Source organism: Cupressus sempervirens, chromosome 9 (assembly GCF_028749045.1).
Source record: "Cupressus sempervirens isolate cs-2001-9-10 chromosome 9, ASM2874904v1, whole genome shotgun sequence".
In the NCBI taxonomy this organism is placed as follows: Eukaryota; Viridiplantae; Streptophyta; class Pinopsida; order Cupressales; family Cupressaceae; genus Cupressus; species Cupressus sempervirens.
The window spans coordinates 377848208-377865351 of NC_143126.1; the positions used below are offsets into that span (position 1 = coordinate 377848208).

At 35.5% G+C, this 17144-nt stretch overlaps 1 protein-coding gene across 1 annotated transcript in view; it reads left to right on the plus strand.

The window, feature by feature from the left end:
- LOC149538851 (transcription factor E2FA-like) overlaps positions 1-15484 on the plus strand; it is a 96369-nt gene extending 80885 nt beyond the window's left edge. Inside the window, exons 12-14 of the mRNA XM_089800190.1 lie at positions 14351-14558; positions 14654-14720; positions 14810-15484. Of these exons, the coding sequence (XP_089656316.1) occupies positions 14351-14558; positions 14654-14720; positions 14810-14910 (376 nt within the window). The 3' untranslated portion in view covers positions 14911-15484. The remainder of the gene's footprint in view (positions 1-14350; positions 14559-14653; positions 14721-14809) is intronic.
- The last annotated feature ends 1660 nt before the right edge of the window (positions 15485-17144 follow it).

Here is a 17144-nt window from a genome sequence, read left to right on the forward strand (position 1 = left end):
TATATATATATATATATATATATATATATATATATATGCTGATCACAGTAATGCCAGATTGAAGCTACATGCATTAACAAAACCCTTTAACATATCAAGTTTTATTCTACTAGATGTTAATTTTAAAAAATACAATATAATATTAATATTATCAACATACTAAACATATTGAATATGAAAAAGTATTGAATTATAATTTTATCAAAGAGAATTTTTTTAAATAAAAAACCATAAAAATAAATGTCTCTGCAAGCCTCCTTTCAAACGTATACATTTATAGTTCCACCTTATTTTTCTTCTTAGTCTTGTTATTTCTTCATCTGCAATTTTAGTCCTTTGAAGCGGGATAATTTCATTTTATCGAAGTTATAGAGTGTGTTAGTAAACACTGCTTGTTAGGGGCATTTATTCCCCCAACATTCTTGTGATTTTCATGGCAACCTTGGAAGGCTCTTCCCTTTCCCAACTTTTATAATATCAGTAAGTTTTGATTGTCCTTCTACCATGCCTTCTTTGACTAAGAGTTCGCTTTGGGATTTTCTACCATGCTTTTTAAGGCTTTTACCATAGTTTGGTACTTTCCCTTTGAGGGTATTTGCTTTTCCTAATGTTTTGCTTGGGTTTAAATTGTGGAGTTCCATATTCTCCTTTGGGGTTCTTCTCCATCCTGCTCTAGGATTTCTTCCACTATCTTACCTTAGTTGGATATGTCCATTTCTTTGTTTCCTTCTACTTTCACCTCCATGTTTCCTATGCCCATATTTATGCCTACAATATTGTCAATTGCTTCATATTATTTTAAATTTATCACAACTAATTTAAGTATTTGAATTTTACAACACACGCACACGCACACGCACACGCACACGCACACACATCTCAAATTCATATAAGGTGAATTTAGTTATGATTTTTTTTCCAATTTTTTTCTCCTTATTGCTTTTCGATCAAACTTGATTGTTGTCAAACTTGATTTTGAACTCGAACCATGTGACCTTTTTTATGGTTACTGTGGTGTGATAGAATAAGTATAATATTGATGCATATTTGAATGGATGTGAATATTGATATTTTCTTGTAGACTTTATCTTTGATATGTTTATACACTTAGAATAGACATGCAATTCTCTAATCTATTTCTATGCTTAAAATAGAAAATGCAAAGCAAAGGTATATTTATATCTATAAATTTAACAATCATACATACTTGAATATTAATAATAAACCATATTGGAAGGAGAGAGGAAGTGCAAGGAGGGGTAATAGCGAGTTGTCACTAGGTACCTCATGAGATCGGTTGAGGACTGCATGAGGCTAAGGGGGATGAATATTTTTCTTTTTGGCCAAAGTTTGAGATAAGCACACCCTATTTGCAATCTTCTCTCCAAGCCTATATGGGCTAGTTATTCGGATAACTAAGAAATGGATCCTTAATCATAATAGGAGAGAAGGATAGTGTAACGGAGAGGAAGGGTGTATAGGCTTTTCTAGGTATGCCACTTCATGAGCTTGTTTGTGACCACATTAGGCCAAGTGGGACAAAGTTTCCACACTTGGGCCTAATGCAAAAAATATTTAGGTCACCTCATCACGTCTTTCCTATCTCCACCCTCATTTTTGATGAGTCCATGAAGATTATGTGCTATAAGTGTATCTCTTGATCATAGTGAATGTGTTAAATTTTTTTTGTTAACTAATTTGGTTTTAGGCATTATTACATTGCACTGAGGGAAGGGGGGACGATGAAACAAGAGGACAAGTTTCCAGGATGGGGGGATAGAGGGGGCTTAATTGGAGATAGTTAGGGGCAACGTGGGGACGGTGGTGGGGGATGGGGGGGGTTGGTCGTATATACTATACATAGGTACTTAAAATGCTAGTTGTGAAAAGATGTATTGCAATATATGATATAAAGATGTAAAAGAGTAAATACTTGAACATTGCATTGAATTGGAACATCAAATATGGAACATAAATAGTCAAATTGACAAATATTCAACATTGGGACATCCCCCATCCTCGGCGAAGGTGGCGAAATCTGGCAGTGTCGTTGGGGATAAGTGAACAGAGTCCTCAAGTCCTTAATGTATCCTTGTCTTTGGATGTGGGGCAAAAGGGGGGGATGCGTTCCCGTGTTACTATGGTTTCAGGTGTGAGGACACATTTATATCATTTCTAGGTAAGGGTTATTATGTCTCTTGCTATATTGTGTTCCTTGCTTCATTGGGATTTTGTGAGTCCAGAGTAGAATACAAGGCAATCTAGAAAAGTAACATTATACTAACCATTCAAAAACTTTGCATAAAATTATAAAGGCTGGATAAAGTGCTATTTACTCTGATCTGGTATTCAGGAGGTCATATTTTGCCAAAATTATGGAAGGTCAGCATAAGTGATAGTAAGTTTTGCATAGAAAAAAGTTGTTTGTTCGACATGTTAAAAGATGACATATTCAATTGAGACACAATTTTGTGACAATCTAATCGTAAAAAATGCTACATGTTTCAAAAATATGCCTCGTCTGTCTGTAATCTGCGCCTAAAGTGATTGAGAAGCCACACATTTCCAGTGACATATAATTGAAGTGGTGTAGGTATTAGTAATTTTTTCCCAAGTTGACGGAGCCATCTAAATTCTTTGCTTATGTTTTGTTGCACATGCAAACTCAGGTTGAGAGCTGCTATTATAATAGGCAGAAATTATTAGTGGCTTAAGCATTCCAAATGTGGCCGAAGAAGTCAAACAATTGAGCTGAGGTGAAACTTTCATGCACTTTGGTCTATGGTTAGTTTACTTGTTTTAGGTTTAATGTAGATCTTAAAGAGCATCACAATGGAATTTGTAGAGAGGTTTTTCCTCACGTGTTGTTTTGTTTTGTGTTGTCTTCGAATGACATGAAAATATTAGCAAGTTAAGTTGTTCTATTGGAGAGCAATATTCAATAAGTTGATCTTGTAGAAGGAATTCCATCTTATCACCATGATTTAAGTCCATTTTGGTCGACATAATTTTATTGAGATTATCAAGAAAGGTAGGTTGTAGATGTTTTTATCGAGCACATTGAAGTGAGGTTACAATTCCTAAATGCATCAAGATTATTTTTCTAATGTTGGCTAGGGGGATTTTTCAAACAATGAGTGACAACGCCCCTAATAATCACATAGGTCTACCTTTACTTGCTTTGTTATGCATAGCTAGTATTGACCCTTTGGTTCTTGTTGAATGCAACAACATTCCACACAACTCAAGGAATAATTCCAAACTTCCTAGGCGACGATAGACTTTCCAATGAGCACATTGCATCCTTCACCACAATATGGAATGATCTAAGAGTAGCACACTCAAAATTGTTGTGCTACTTTTTGTTGAAATTTTGGTTGGAGGCATAACATAATGCTCCTGACTCCTATCATCATCTTGCTACAAGATCAATCATAAGTTGGGAAATTGTATGTGAAACACACGCCATGTTTAAAGCTAGCAATTCTCAAATATATGGAAGGAAAATAATAAACCCGCTAGGGAATTTATTGCACAATATAATTGACATGTTAATATAGTTATTTCAGAGATGACAAATTCAATCAAGCTTCTTCATCGCCATATGAAGATGTTTTGTCTAGAGATTCATGTTATTTCAACATTTTTTCTTTTGTCATAGATGTATGACTTAAAGAGATAATCTTCATTGTTGGTTAGAGCAGGTTTTAGTGAGTGCAAATGAAGGAAGAGAAGAAGTTTTGCCTATACACTCATTGTAGACTAGTAATGTCAAATATAAGTGATAGGGATCTTTGTATAATAACATTTTATTTTAGTTTATGGTTGAATATGTCGAAGTGACATGTTCAAAGACTAGATAGGATATGCGGTTGCCACTTGTCTTGAGGATATGCTATGGTAACAAGACTTTGCAAAAAAATTTGAAAGGAAGCAACTTGTCCATTGTATGAAGATACACTTTAATGAAGGAGAAGACTTGCCTACATTAGAGAACATTGGATGAGATTTTGCTCGAGTTTCTTTGCAGAATCAATCTTCTCATCATGGACCATAGATCTCAGTGACCCAAGTGTGCCACATGGCCGGTAGAAAGACAATTGTTGCACCCTCGTGGAAAGTTGATTTAAGTGATTATAATGTCCTTGTTCTTCCCTCTCTAGCTCTATCAAAGGTCTTGGCGAGTTGGTTCTAGTTGATGATGATGAGGTCTTTGATGCTCATGGTGGTGTTATCTTGATTGGTTTCCTCGAAGGTAAGCCTTTCAATTAACCTCTATATTTCTCTCCTTCAATTGTTGGTGCAATTGTAGACAAGACATCCCTTAGCCTTGAAAGCTCTCATATTTCGAACATTTTTAGTGTTATTTTACGGTGTATATTTTATAGGTACCAAGAGAGGAAGTTCACTCTTCCTTTATACTTATTAGTGGTTGCCCTCCACCAAGGGTCACTATGCTTGGTGTATGGCCCTATTAATTATATTATATTATTATTAATATAATTATATCATTAGTATATAATATAATTGTATTTTATATAATAATAATAATAATAATTCTCTTATGATTAATTATATATTAATTTATGTAATTAATATATAATTATATTATCTCAATAAATATAATTATTATATTATGAATATAAGAATAATAATTATGTAACAAATATAAATTTAATATAACAATATAATAATAATATTATCAATATAATTATTATATAACAAATATAAATTTAATATAACAATATAATATTTATATTATCAATATAATTATTATATCACAATAAATATATTATTGATGTTGATATATGTATTGTTGGTCATGTACAACGATCATGTCAATAACAAAAGTGCATGTGAGTTCACTGTGCTTGAACATAATACCTGTGTGCCAAATCAGAATTATTATCCATACACCTTGGAAGAATCCTTGCATCTAATCGAAACCACATATAAGTTAATTATACTAAATTTGCACTTCCGGATTATGTCTTGAAGATCAAGTATATGATCTGTTGCTCAATATCGATAAAAGTGTTGATCATATATGTCCTCAATTGGATTGAGCATATAATCCTGTGTAGTTTATACAGATCGGAGGTCTCATAAATAAACTTTGTATAATACATAATAACACCCGATTAAGATTGGGCCTGTTATTGATTTAATTATGAACCTTTGTGTCTCTTCATGGGAAGTCATATCATGAGCGGACGTGTCCGCTCATGACATGTCTCTAAGGGACATTACATATAGAAACCAAAATGGAGGAGATAATCATTGAAATCAATAAATGCATTCTCTCTCCAGATCGGCGACTTCAGACTAGAGATCAAAACACATACATTCAGTTTGATATACAGTTATCAGTATTGTTGTAATTCTGATCCACTCTAATCTGATTATCATCTGCAAGCAAATTAAAATAAATTAATATTCCTCAAATCTGCAAATAGCCATTACTATACCAGTCTGATCATAAATTTAATATTCATTTACAATCACAATGATATCTATGGTGGCCTGAAGGAATTCAACCATAGCTACAATAACATTATTTTGGTGTTAGGATATTGATGCTGGTCTTCGCTATTGTCTCTTGGTTGTTTGTCAAGCTTCAATTTCATAATTGATCGAGTCTTTTTAAAAAGGGTTTGGGCCCTTTAAAAACCCAATTTTGTTCCTTCATAAAAAGAATACTTAGGGAAACTCCTTGAAAGATCTATCTCCTCAAAAAAATGGAGGAAATTTGAATGGTGATGCAGAGGAAGACTGAGAAACCACAGTGGAGTTGTCAATATTTGCAACCTTTAACACAAGTCAAATTCACACGTAGAACGAACATTTGCAATGAATTTCTGTATCTTGATTTGATTATTTGGCAAATTGAATCAATGTGATTTGCACAATCAGACTCTGCCGTAGCACCATTACATGAAAACAAATCTGCAACAAATGCTTTACATATGGTCTTCATATCCTTTATTTTGGTGGGATTTTTTCTCTTATTCTATTTTATGCCCCTTGCACCCTTTATTGGATCAGCTCATTACCTCTTTCTTCCTGGAGATGGTTTGTGGCACCAGAAGACACTTGGGCTCATTTTTTCAGCCTAGATTTGTGAGACCCTGGAGATCCTATTGATAGTGGTCCAGATCCACCCCCTCTTCCTGTACGAGAGACCTCCAGAGGCAGCAACACTGTCAACATCACCACACTACCACTACCACATCTACGGATTATCCCTTTGTTCGGATGTCTTTCTCAGTCTCATGGGCTTCTTAGCTGTGTTCATCGTGGTTGGGTTACCATCTTGCCCCTTCCAACCCCCTGGGCTGTCAGAGTTTCTACTTGTTGCTTCCCTTTTCTTTCTTCTTGCTAGTTTCTGTTCACCTTTTGGTGCTCCTGCTGTTGGTTCTTCTTTTGTTGTTTCAGTCCCTTTGACCCGTTTGTGGTCACTTGTTGGACATTAATAAATTTTATCTTTTGATGCCAGAGGGTCTCTATTTCACATGCAGCAATATCAATTTTTCTTTCTTTCTTTTGCTGTTTTTAACAGCCTCTGAATGGATGACCGTCCTCTTTTCCTCATCTTTTCCCATCCTTTCTTTTTCTCACTTATTCACTTCCCCATTTTCTTATCCGCTACAGAACATTCTTAATATTTTTTTCATTTTCTGTTTTATAATCTCCTCCAAAGAATGTAGCACAGCCCTTTTATTCAGTTAATTGTTCTAAATAATAATGAGGAGAAAATTATACCCTCCTCTTACTAGACTCTTAATTTGTTTTTGTTTTTGTTTTTATATATTAAACTCCTAATAAAGGGCAGCCACCAGATTTTCAGCACCACCCAAACACTGGAAGAGCTGCATATAGCTATTTTAAGTTTTTAATTTCATATTTATTCTTTTTGAGAAAGAAAATCACATTTTTGTGAGCTCAGAGTTTTATCAATTTTCTAAGAAGTGGCTATTTGCATAATTATCACTCAAGCAAATCATTGCTTGGAAATTGGCCAAGATGCGTGTAACCACCCTTTTAATCTCTCCATAAAAAGGTTTTGCTCTCGCTTTTAAATGTCTTGGAAAAAAATTGTTTTTGTAAATTGGGTGGCTAAAACAAAGAGATCTGGATTGTTCCAAATGGTGAAGGATTTGGCCATGAAACCTTCACCATTTTAGTTGAAATATATTTAAGAATAATAAGATATCCATATCAAAGGATTTTAATTCAACTCTCATATTTTGGGGAACAATTGTTTTTGTAAAATTGCTAGTGGAGCACTAAAACTCTTTATACATGCATAAATTTCATTTTTCCAAATCTATTCAAATCAAAAAATCCTTGATGTAGAAATATATGTGAAACAACTAATATAAACCAAAATTAAGAAATAAATATTTTTTTTTGGGCAATGCAAGATTGCTTGTGGACTTGGATGCTCTGACATCATATAGGTTTCTTACAACTTGATTAAGTTCTTGACATCTTGTCTGGGGTTGTGTTTTAGCTTGCAGGTCCTATAAGTTGTTTTGGCCTCGTGGATGTTATTAAAATCTTTCATTCATTCATTAGAAGTCTCATTAGCCAAACACAATGTCTTTGAAGGAATTTGTAATGGCTAATTAAACTTGTAGACCACCATTATTGTAACTTTGATTAGTAAGACCAAAAGGGAAAAAAATTACTATGGGCATGAAGGAAACTAGGGTCAAATTCAAAAGTGTCAAATCACAAAGATGATAGTTGAAAATGAAATTTCCATTCCTTAATTGAGTCAAAGTCCTAAATGAAAACCATCTAGCACATGGGTAAATAAATAAATCTAGTGAAATCTACTCATGAATCTTAGTTTGTTTTGGCTAAAACATATGAAATTTACAAACAAGAACACTACCAATTAGGTTACCCTTGTGTTCATTTCAATTAGGTAATCCTTAACTTCAATTGCCTTGAATTCATCATGATTTCTAAAAGAAAAGCTAGATTATGTAGGTGGTAGGTTGAGCCATTGCCATTATTATATGTATTAGCCGAAGTGGTTCCAACATTCACATGACCTATTGGAGAATCAGGTATAGATCAGTAAAAGACCTATCAATTGTTTTTTTGTAGGATTCGACACTGAGGATGCCATTGTCAATTGCAATTACCTCAAACCATCAAAGAGAGAATGCCATATTGAAATATCTGTTGCCTTTTTTGGAAGAAGATTGCCCTCCACTGCAAGATACTAAGTCCTCCAAAGTAGATGTTTTAGAAGCATTTTACTTCATCATATCTCTTGGGCACAACCACAAGGATTTCTGATGACATGAAAACTTGTCAGTAATAGAAAAAAGTTGTTTAGGACGAACAAGAGATTTTTCCCTAGAATCCATGGAGGAAGAAAAAGGCACAACTAGAGAAGCATAACACAAACATATATCCCTCCAATCCAAAATACTTCCATCTTGTCTCTTGATGGCCTCATTTGTCTCCTTTGCATTTTTTGTACGAAACAAAGGAAAATCCTCTAGGATGTCTCTTACTTATATCTATGGAAGTACGAATGTCAACAATCTCTTGATATAGTCTGCATATCCATTGCTTTTGTGATGGAGGTTGGATTGCAAATGAACATATAGGAAAGCATCCTTTTCTCATTGCCGCTGTTAAATAAATTCACAAAATTAAATATGGAACACAGCTGCTAATTCATTCTTCAATGCCAGCTGCCAACTGATTAAAATTAAATCAAAATTGAGTATATTAGTGCAACTTTCTACTCTTATTCTCTATCTTTCATCCTGATGGATCACAGAGTGATCTGAAAAGGTGATGCAAAAAAACTTACACAATCAAATTCAGAAGCTACATTTGCAATTGATCTCATGGATCTTGGAAATCTACCAGCTCTCAATTATAATTGTTACAAATCGTTATGCTGCCTTTTATATTATCAAGAACCGAATGCCGTTAGTTGGCTTGTTGGAACTACAAGCAGTGTTGGTGCCACTCTCATTAGCTGCATTAAGAAACCCATTTAGGTGTTGCAAATCGACACATAGCTTTTGCTTGGAGCCATAATGGGTTATCTTGAAAGGAATCCCAATCTTTTAAACTCTTGTTTGTACCACTACTCTCCCAAAATGATGCCATTCATTTTAAGATGGTGGGTTTGGAAGGCGATTATAATTATCCTCCTCTATCAACTATTTTTTTTCCCTTTATGGATCAAGGTTTATCTTTTTTCAAAGTCTTTTTATTCAATTTCTGTGAAAAATATGAAAATAAGCCATTCTTATCTTGTTCACAAATTCAGATGAGTTTTGTGGATAAGCAACCGTATTTCTGAAGAGAGAGAAAGCAATACACAAAAATATCTTGAAAATAAAGTGTCGTTATGTTAAAGGATAAGAATATCTATGGTGCAGTATGGATTTGTATTTGTGCGTCTGATTGAAAACACATAGGAAGTTACAAATGTGGGTCTTGATATTTAGATAGGCTTAGGGTTTTCCTTGGATCAAAGCTCAAGCGAGAAGAGACCTCTAATTATGCTACATAATTCCTCACTAATCTAAGTGTAACATAATATTGCACCTACTGTACTTATTACAAACAAGACAATAACATGCTCTCCTAATTCTATGTTGTGCCTAGGTGCTTGTTGCCCCACTTTTCATCTTGTACCCATTTTACAAAAGTGGAAAGTTTTGCGTCTTAGTTTGGTCTAGGTTTGTCTCGGTCTAGTCTTTCCTCCTTAGATGAAAAGATTCTCCATTGGATTTCCCATCTTTTCCTTCTCTCGCATTTCATGGCCGGGTGGGTTTCTCCTTGATGTTGTATGGGTAGCTTAGTACTTGATTCGATGGAGATTCTTGCGTTTCATGAAGTTATTCGCAAAACTGGACTTGTTCACAACTTGTCTTACTTTTCCCATGAAGGAATGACAGTTGCAGAAAATCAAATATTGCCTTCTCCTCAGTGGGTTTTTAACCCATGAAGGTGATTTCCCACAACGGTTAACAAATGAAGATCATGGATCAAAATAAGAAGATAACAAGTTGTTTTTATGGAAAATCTTTGTTTTCATTGCAGTATTTTACTTTGAGAAACACTTGGGATTCATCGTGATGCTCAAAATCATCTTAAGCGGAAAGCTTGAAAGTGACTTCTCCTCGGCGGGCTTGCGACCCATGAAGTCCGTTTTCCGCCGAAAGCAATTGTGAAGGAAAGAGGCGAAGAAGTGGGTCTCTTTCGACTTTCGCAGTCGTTTTGTGATTTTTCGGACCCAGAGAAAAGGCTAACTCAAGAGTTAGAACGCAAATAAAACTTGAGCGGAAAATTGAAGATCGCCTTCTCCTCGGCAAGTTTTCAACCCATGAGAGCGATTTTCCACATTCACAAAGAGATCAACCTTTTAAACAGATTGGATTTGCAAATTACACATGAGGCATCTCAAGATGTTAATAGAAACAATCTAATTGCTCTTGGAAAGGTATACTGGACAGAATTTGGCTAAGCGGATATTTCTTTACGGAGTACTTTGTTCTTAATTTTCCGAAACTGAATGGAAAATGGGAAGGTGTATTTGAAAGGAAAGAAAATTACCGTTGGGCCAACGGAAACAGTGAAAAGACACTGAAATGTTTGTTAGAGGCTCCCTTATTTACTGATTCAACGGATTTATCCTTAAATTCGTTCACGTGGTGCGTATCTTGAAGATTAACGGGTGAATTAGGATTCCTATATAGAAGGAAACGTAATAGTTTTTCAAATTATCGCTTTTTCTTGAACTGTTATGTTGTTGAATTGTACAACGTTTTCAAATCTCTTATACATGCAAATTCTATCTTGTGCGTTTCATTCAAGTTCAAAGTTTCGATTCACTTCTTCAGATAAAATGGCAATCGGATTTGTTGGATTTAACGGACTTAATGGGATCAAATCCACAGATACCTCGCTCCGTTTCTATGACATGCAAGATTTTCGAAGAAGGTTGAGGTCGGAGCCAATTCATCCTATAACCGAGAAGCTCCGAGGAAGTGGGCTGGTGGAGGCATCTGGGTTTTTGGTGGTAGTTCAAGCTCCTGAATTGATTGTTGAATGCATAAATCACTACAACCTAGATACCAGACAAATTCTGCTGCTTGACCATAGAGTTCTAATCTCTATTGATAAGCAAACTGTGGTGAATTGCCTTAGAGTTCCAGAACGGGAGGAGTTTTTTGAGTTGACAGTGGGAGGAGCAATGTTTGAGTTCTCCTTGAAGAAGATGGTGTGGAGAAAAGAAATTATGTGATCCTGGTTTCAAAAGTCGCGGGGCGCCGAGAGTAAGGTTCCTAAAACTCTATTCGACGCTGATCTCAAGCTTGAGATCATAGATATTCTGGTTCTCTTGCATAGATTGAAAGGTGAGGTAGAAGCACTCAATTTTGTTGAACAATATTTCTTTTTGGTACAAATTATCTGTTCAGATACACAGTGTGTTGATTGGGCCTATGAGGTGAGTGAGCATTTGTCCAGAGCCCTTAGTGCCGCATAGTTTTACAACAACTTTTATATGTCTTCTTTTCTGATTTATATACTAGCTTCTCTACAATTGTGGCCAAGCCTTCCCAGAATAGAGAACTTTCCTGATGATGTGAAAAGCTATGAGTGCTACACTTCTACAACCAAGTGGCTCTGCAATACAAATAGTAGACTTAGGAGATGGAAAGAGCAGTGGTAGTGAGTCTACTGAGTCTGATGAAGCAGCAAAGAAAACTCCAGAAGTAGATAAAGATCAGAGTTCTTCTAAGCTCATCTCTCGAGACCCAAAGAATCCTTTCTCTTCGACTGCTGTGACAATCACTCCAGCTAAGGGGAAGATGTTTAGTATAGAGTCACTTGGGACGGCCTCCAAGGTGATAGGTATAGACTCCTGGTTGGAAGATACTCTGGAAAGGAAGAGGAAAAGAAAAGATGAAAGCACTTCCGCCAAAGATACTGTATCCCTCGCAGTTCGTTCCAGATCTGCATTGGCAAAAGTAAAGAAGCAAAAAGCCTTGTCTATACTAGGGTAAGATCCAGAAATAGGGCACTTGACAATGGAGATAGCCAAGCCTAACAAAGGAGGAAGGATTGAAGAGATGACTGCTAATGATTTTACTTTGCACTCTATGGACCTTGGAGAAGCTAGGCATGACACCAAAGTTGGCTTGTGGAAGTCGACCAACGAGATGATTGAGGGACAATTAGAAAGTCTGAAATTGTCCAAGACCAAAATGAAGGCTGAGATAGAAGAATTGAATAAGTTCATTAGACAGTTAGTCACTCCATTGGCAGCCATCTCTGGAGTATCAGTGACCAAAAATCCTACTGCTGCTGAGGTCCAAGCCCTCATCTCTCAACTTCAAGAAGATAGGCATTTGTGGTCAGATTGGTAAGGAATGGATTGAGAAGCTCAAATCAGAAGGAGCCGCTATTATAGATCAGATTGGTAATGTTATCTTAAGGTTGGAAGCGGAAAAAGATAACATCATATCAAATAGCAATACTCTGGCTGGAGAAAGGGTGAAGTGTGATGATTGCGTCTCTCTCTTGAAGATGATTGTTCAGATGAAGGCCAAGGAAGCAATTGAAGCAAAAATCTTGCCGAAGGGAGATGAGCCTCTGTTTGAGTGGCTTCAAAGCATGTAGTTCAAGATGGAAATGATCCAGTCAGCAAAGAAAGGGCTTAGAGAAACAGAGGATAAAGTAAAGAAGACACAAGACAAAGGATTTGAACTTATGAAGGGATAACATACAGATTCACAGACTAGTGGCCATGGAAAAGCACTCATTGGGATCAATGTTATGAAGGAGAACTTTTTCAAATTTTTGGATAGTCTGTCTGATGTATCTTCCAATAATTAAAACAGGGTTACTGAACTCCAAGCACTTAGCAGATGCATACGCGTGGCCACAGAAGAACTACCAAATCAACTGAATGTTGTGAAGGAGTTGGCTAAAGAACATTCCAAATGGCTCTTAAGGTATACCAATATACACGTGCCTAGGCATGAAGAGCTCATCCCAATCATAGTTGCCGCCAAGGCCTATAGAGAAAAAGTAGAAAAGGGGAAGAAGTTGAAGTGATTCACATTCTGCTTTTTTTTTTGTTTTTTTTTGTGATTATTGAAATGTGACAAATTGGTGCCTTGCCATTTGTCATTTTTGAGAAGATGAACCAATTGAACTTCCATTGTAACGGTCATCTCGAAATTGTATATGTATGAGATTGAAAGATTAATAAAAGGTCGGCGAATTTTTGGTGTGAAGTACTTTATGTTGCAGAGACAATTGAATGGTATTTTATATCAATTATTTTCTGTTCCAGTTTTGTTAGATTTTGTCTTATTGTTTCTCTTTTGTTTGAATTGAAGAGAGAAAAAAACAAAATTTTACTCCCCTATTTTGAAGCAACGAATGAATGTGATAAGTAGTGTCATTGTTCATTCAAAGAGAAATCCCTTCAGCCTCTTCTGTTTGTTAATCACAGTTCAGATTCAAATTAACTTAGTTCAGTACTAGCTATTACTCTGTTAAGCTTTGTGAATTCATAGGACGTGTGGATTCATAAACTTATTTAGATATTCAGAAATTTTTATTTGCTTGAGTTAGATCCTGTTTAGGTCTAGCTTGGTTAAACCTCTTCTGTTCTTAGGTCAAGAACATACCCCAAATTAGTTTTAGGAGAAAAACATAATTCATTGCAAATCTATTCTAGGGAGCTGTACCTACCAATTCGGAGAAAAGCCAATTCATCCATAAGTGGCTTTTCAACTGTTTGTAATCAGATATTGTTCCAAGTCTGGGCATTTAAGAGTTATAATTAAAAAGAACAAATCTGTTTACCAACAGTGCTCCAAGAGTTTATAATGATGCTGGTATATATCAGAGCGGAGTATAGGAAATGCTGTAATGAACATTGGATATCCCATTGTACTTCAATATGTAAGAAATATAATGAAGAAATTTAAGAAACTAGATTAAAATAGTTACCAAGCATTGAATCATCAATAGACAAACAATCTGAAACCTGATTACTGATGCTTTTCAGAAATAGCTCAATCAGCAATAGATATAGCAGTTTGTTCTCAGTGTTGTCTTAAAGATATTATTTCTGTTTAGGATTTGACGTTCCTTTATCCCATTGTAGATGTCAAGTTTTAATCTAGTTAACTATTGGCAAATACTTACAGGCAAGGCACAGTTATGTATGTATTTAGCATGTCTTAGGAATTTGTGTGCCACACTAATGCAAGCTTAGCATAATAGTTGTTTTTTAATGACTATAGAAAGCCTGATGATGTTGCCTTACATTTATCTGGTATTGTAGTCGATTTCAAGGGAAGTTTGAAGAGATGAATCCAGGTGACATGCCAATTGTGCCTCCCTCGGCAATTCGTTGCCCCGTGGGAAATACATCCATGTCAGTGCTTCATGAAGCTGAGGTTGAACAGCAAGGTCAGGATATGCAGTGTTCAGAGCTAAGTAGTGCCCAAGACAATGGTGGAATCACAAGGATAATACCATCAGATGTCAACGTAAGTATCTTTTGAGGGTTATATTAGTTGCATTTTTTCTGGAACTGATTGGGTCAATGATTTTTGTAGCTGATACTACTTTTTTGGCATGGCAGACGGACACTGATTATTGGCTTCTGTCGGACCCTGGAGTAGGTCTAACAGACATTTGGAGAACTGATTGTATCCTAAAAGCTCTCTAACAAAATCTTTTTAGTATTATCAATGTTGTTTATGCTCACCTTTGATTTCATAGCCTTAGCTTTTCAAAGCAAATATTTGGGAAGACGTCGGGAAGTACAATACATCAGAGTTTGGTTTTGGTGAGGATGGTTCTACACGGCCGCATACTCCTCCAACCAGTAGTACATAGGTCACACATCTATGACTAGGTCTTAGTATCACACTTGTCAGATTAAGGCAAGCAGAGTGGAGCTTGGCTAATCCATCTATTTTGGCTGGGCCACCTGCTATTTGTAAATTAATTCAGAGCTGTTGTTACACTAGTTTTCTTACCATTTCTAAGCTCATCTTCTATAAGTGTCGTAGTGTCCAACCAAGTATGGGAAGCCTTCAGCTGTTTTCCAAGTTCTGCATCTGAGCCGATCATCAACAACAATTGCCGAGGCTTTGGGAAATAAAAATGAAAATGATCAATGAAGAGCCACACTATTAAGCTCTTGGTTGATTTATGTTTTTCTTTTCCGCTTCGTAGTGAGTGAGATTATGGGCTTCCTTCAATGCTGTTTGGGGCAAGCGTAGGCCACATTTTGTTATGTTGAGTTGAATTTAAATCTCTCCAATTTCTTGGTTATTTTTCTGGTTATGTGTACAGTCAATGCCAAGGAAAGAATGTGTCTTTTAAGGCTCATATATTCCATGAGCTTGTTTAGGAACTGTTGTATACATTCAATGGCAGACAAACTTGAGAATTTGATTATTGGCAATCATGATAGCTTATGTCTTGTTTTGATTGATTTATAGTCCTATATCAATAATGTTAGCTTTTAAGGGCTTGCTGTGCCCGTGACTGTAAAAGACAACTCCTGAGTCCTCAGTGATGATGGCTGTTTCTTAATGGGGTCATTTTTGCTGTCTGGCTGGTTAATAATAAACCTTCTGTGGTAATGTTGGTTTCTTTCAATTCTTTTAATGCAAACTGTGACCATTTGGCACTTGTAGCAAGGCATTTTATACTAACTTGTTTTTGAGAACCATTTTGATTAAAAAAAACTTAATAACAAAAGAAAAATAAAAAGAGAATTTGTTATTAGGTGGAATAAGCTGTTATAGTTGTATGTGTTGGTCCAAATTGACGTAAGTTTAAATATAATGTTCCTAAGCTCGAGCAACATTTTGGTTGGGCCCACTCTTCTAGTTTGACTGCACAATTAGTTTAGAGGTAAGAACCTACTCCAGGACATGGGAGATGAGGATGTGCCTGAATAGGTTTCATGATAGAAACAGGAGCACAATATTAATATACTTCAAATCACATGTAATGCAAACAAATAATCCTAATACGCAAGAGATGAGAAATTAGTACTGTAGATAACAAATGGTGAATGATGAAGAGTTGTATAATTTTGAGAGGATGCAACTTGCAAAGGCCAGGCATTATGAAGAGGTGTAACTTTTTCCTCACATTGAAAAATAAAAAAGGGATAATGCTTTATTTGAGGACTTCCAAGGCTGATCCATTTGAAAAAATGGTTTATTATTGTCAAATGACAGGAATGGAGGTAGTGACTCATGAAAAGTGGTGACCTTAACAGCAATGACGTGTAAAAAGATAATTCCATTCATTCAAGGATTACTTACCAATCATCATTCATTAATCTAATAAACCAGTCATCAAATCAAGCAAGCAATCGGTCAACAAATTATTGGGAAATCAGCATTCGTCACTATATTAAACCAGAATTCACTCACTCATCTGATTGACAATCACTTAATCACAATTCATCAATACCTGAAATCATACAAGCAAAGTAATTCATTAAATCAATCATTCAACAATAAGAAAGTGGTCAATTCTGATTTGAATGAATCTTTGAAAAAGTTCATCACTCTAAAGTAGTAAGGAAAGTGACTCGTATGTAATATTCATGGTATTTTTGGAAAATGCAAGAGTATGCAAGAATGTAGTAAATTATACCACCCATTGAGTTGGTTGTTTGTGAAGGGAAATGAGAGCACACCAAAAAGTCGTTTGAGATCAGTATGCATATCCTATATACAATAGTTCCTTGAATAGCTTCTAATAAGCAAATACAAGTGCATATTACTATGCCATAAAATGGGAAACAAATATTTGATTTTCAACAATTAAAACTTTGGAAAGTGATTACAATTTACTGATCTAATTAAATTTCAATAGCATTACGAGATATAGAGTATTATTCTACAATCATAAAATTAGAGGAATGAGACATAATAGAGAACACATATATACGCGGGGAAAGCCTTTTCAAGTGAAAAACCCCACCTTCCAAACCATCAAGCTAATGTATTATTCAACAACAAGTTACAATACATTTTCAACCTTCACATGGAGATTTACATCTTGCTCCATTCCAGAGAAAATTTGACTGCATAACCCTGTTC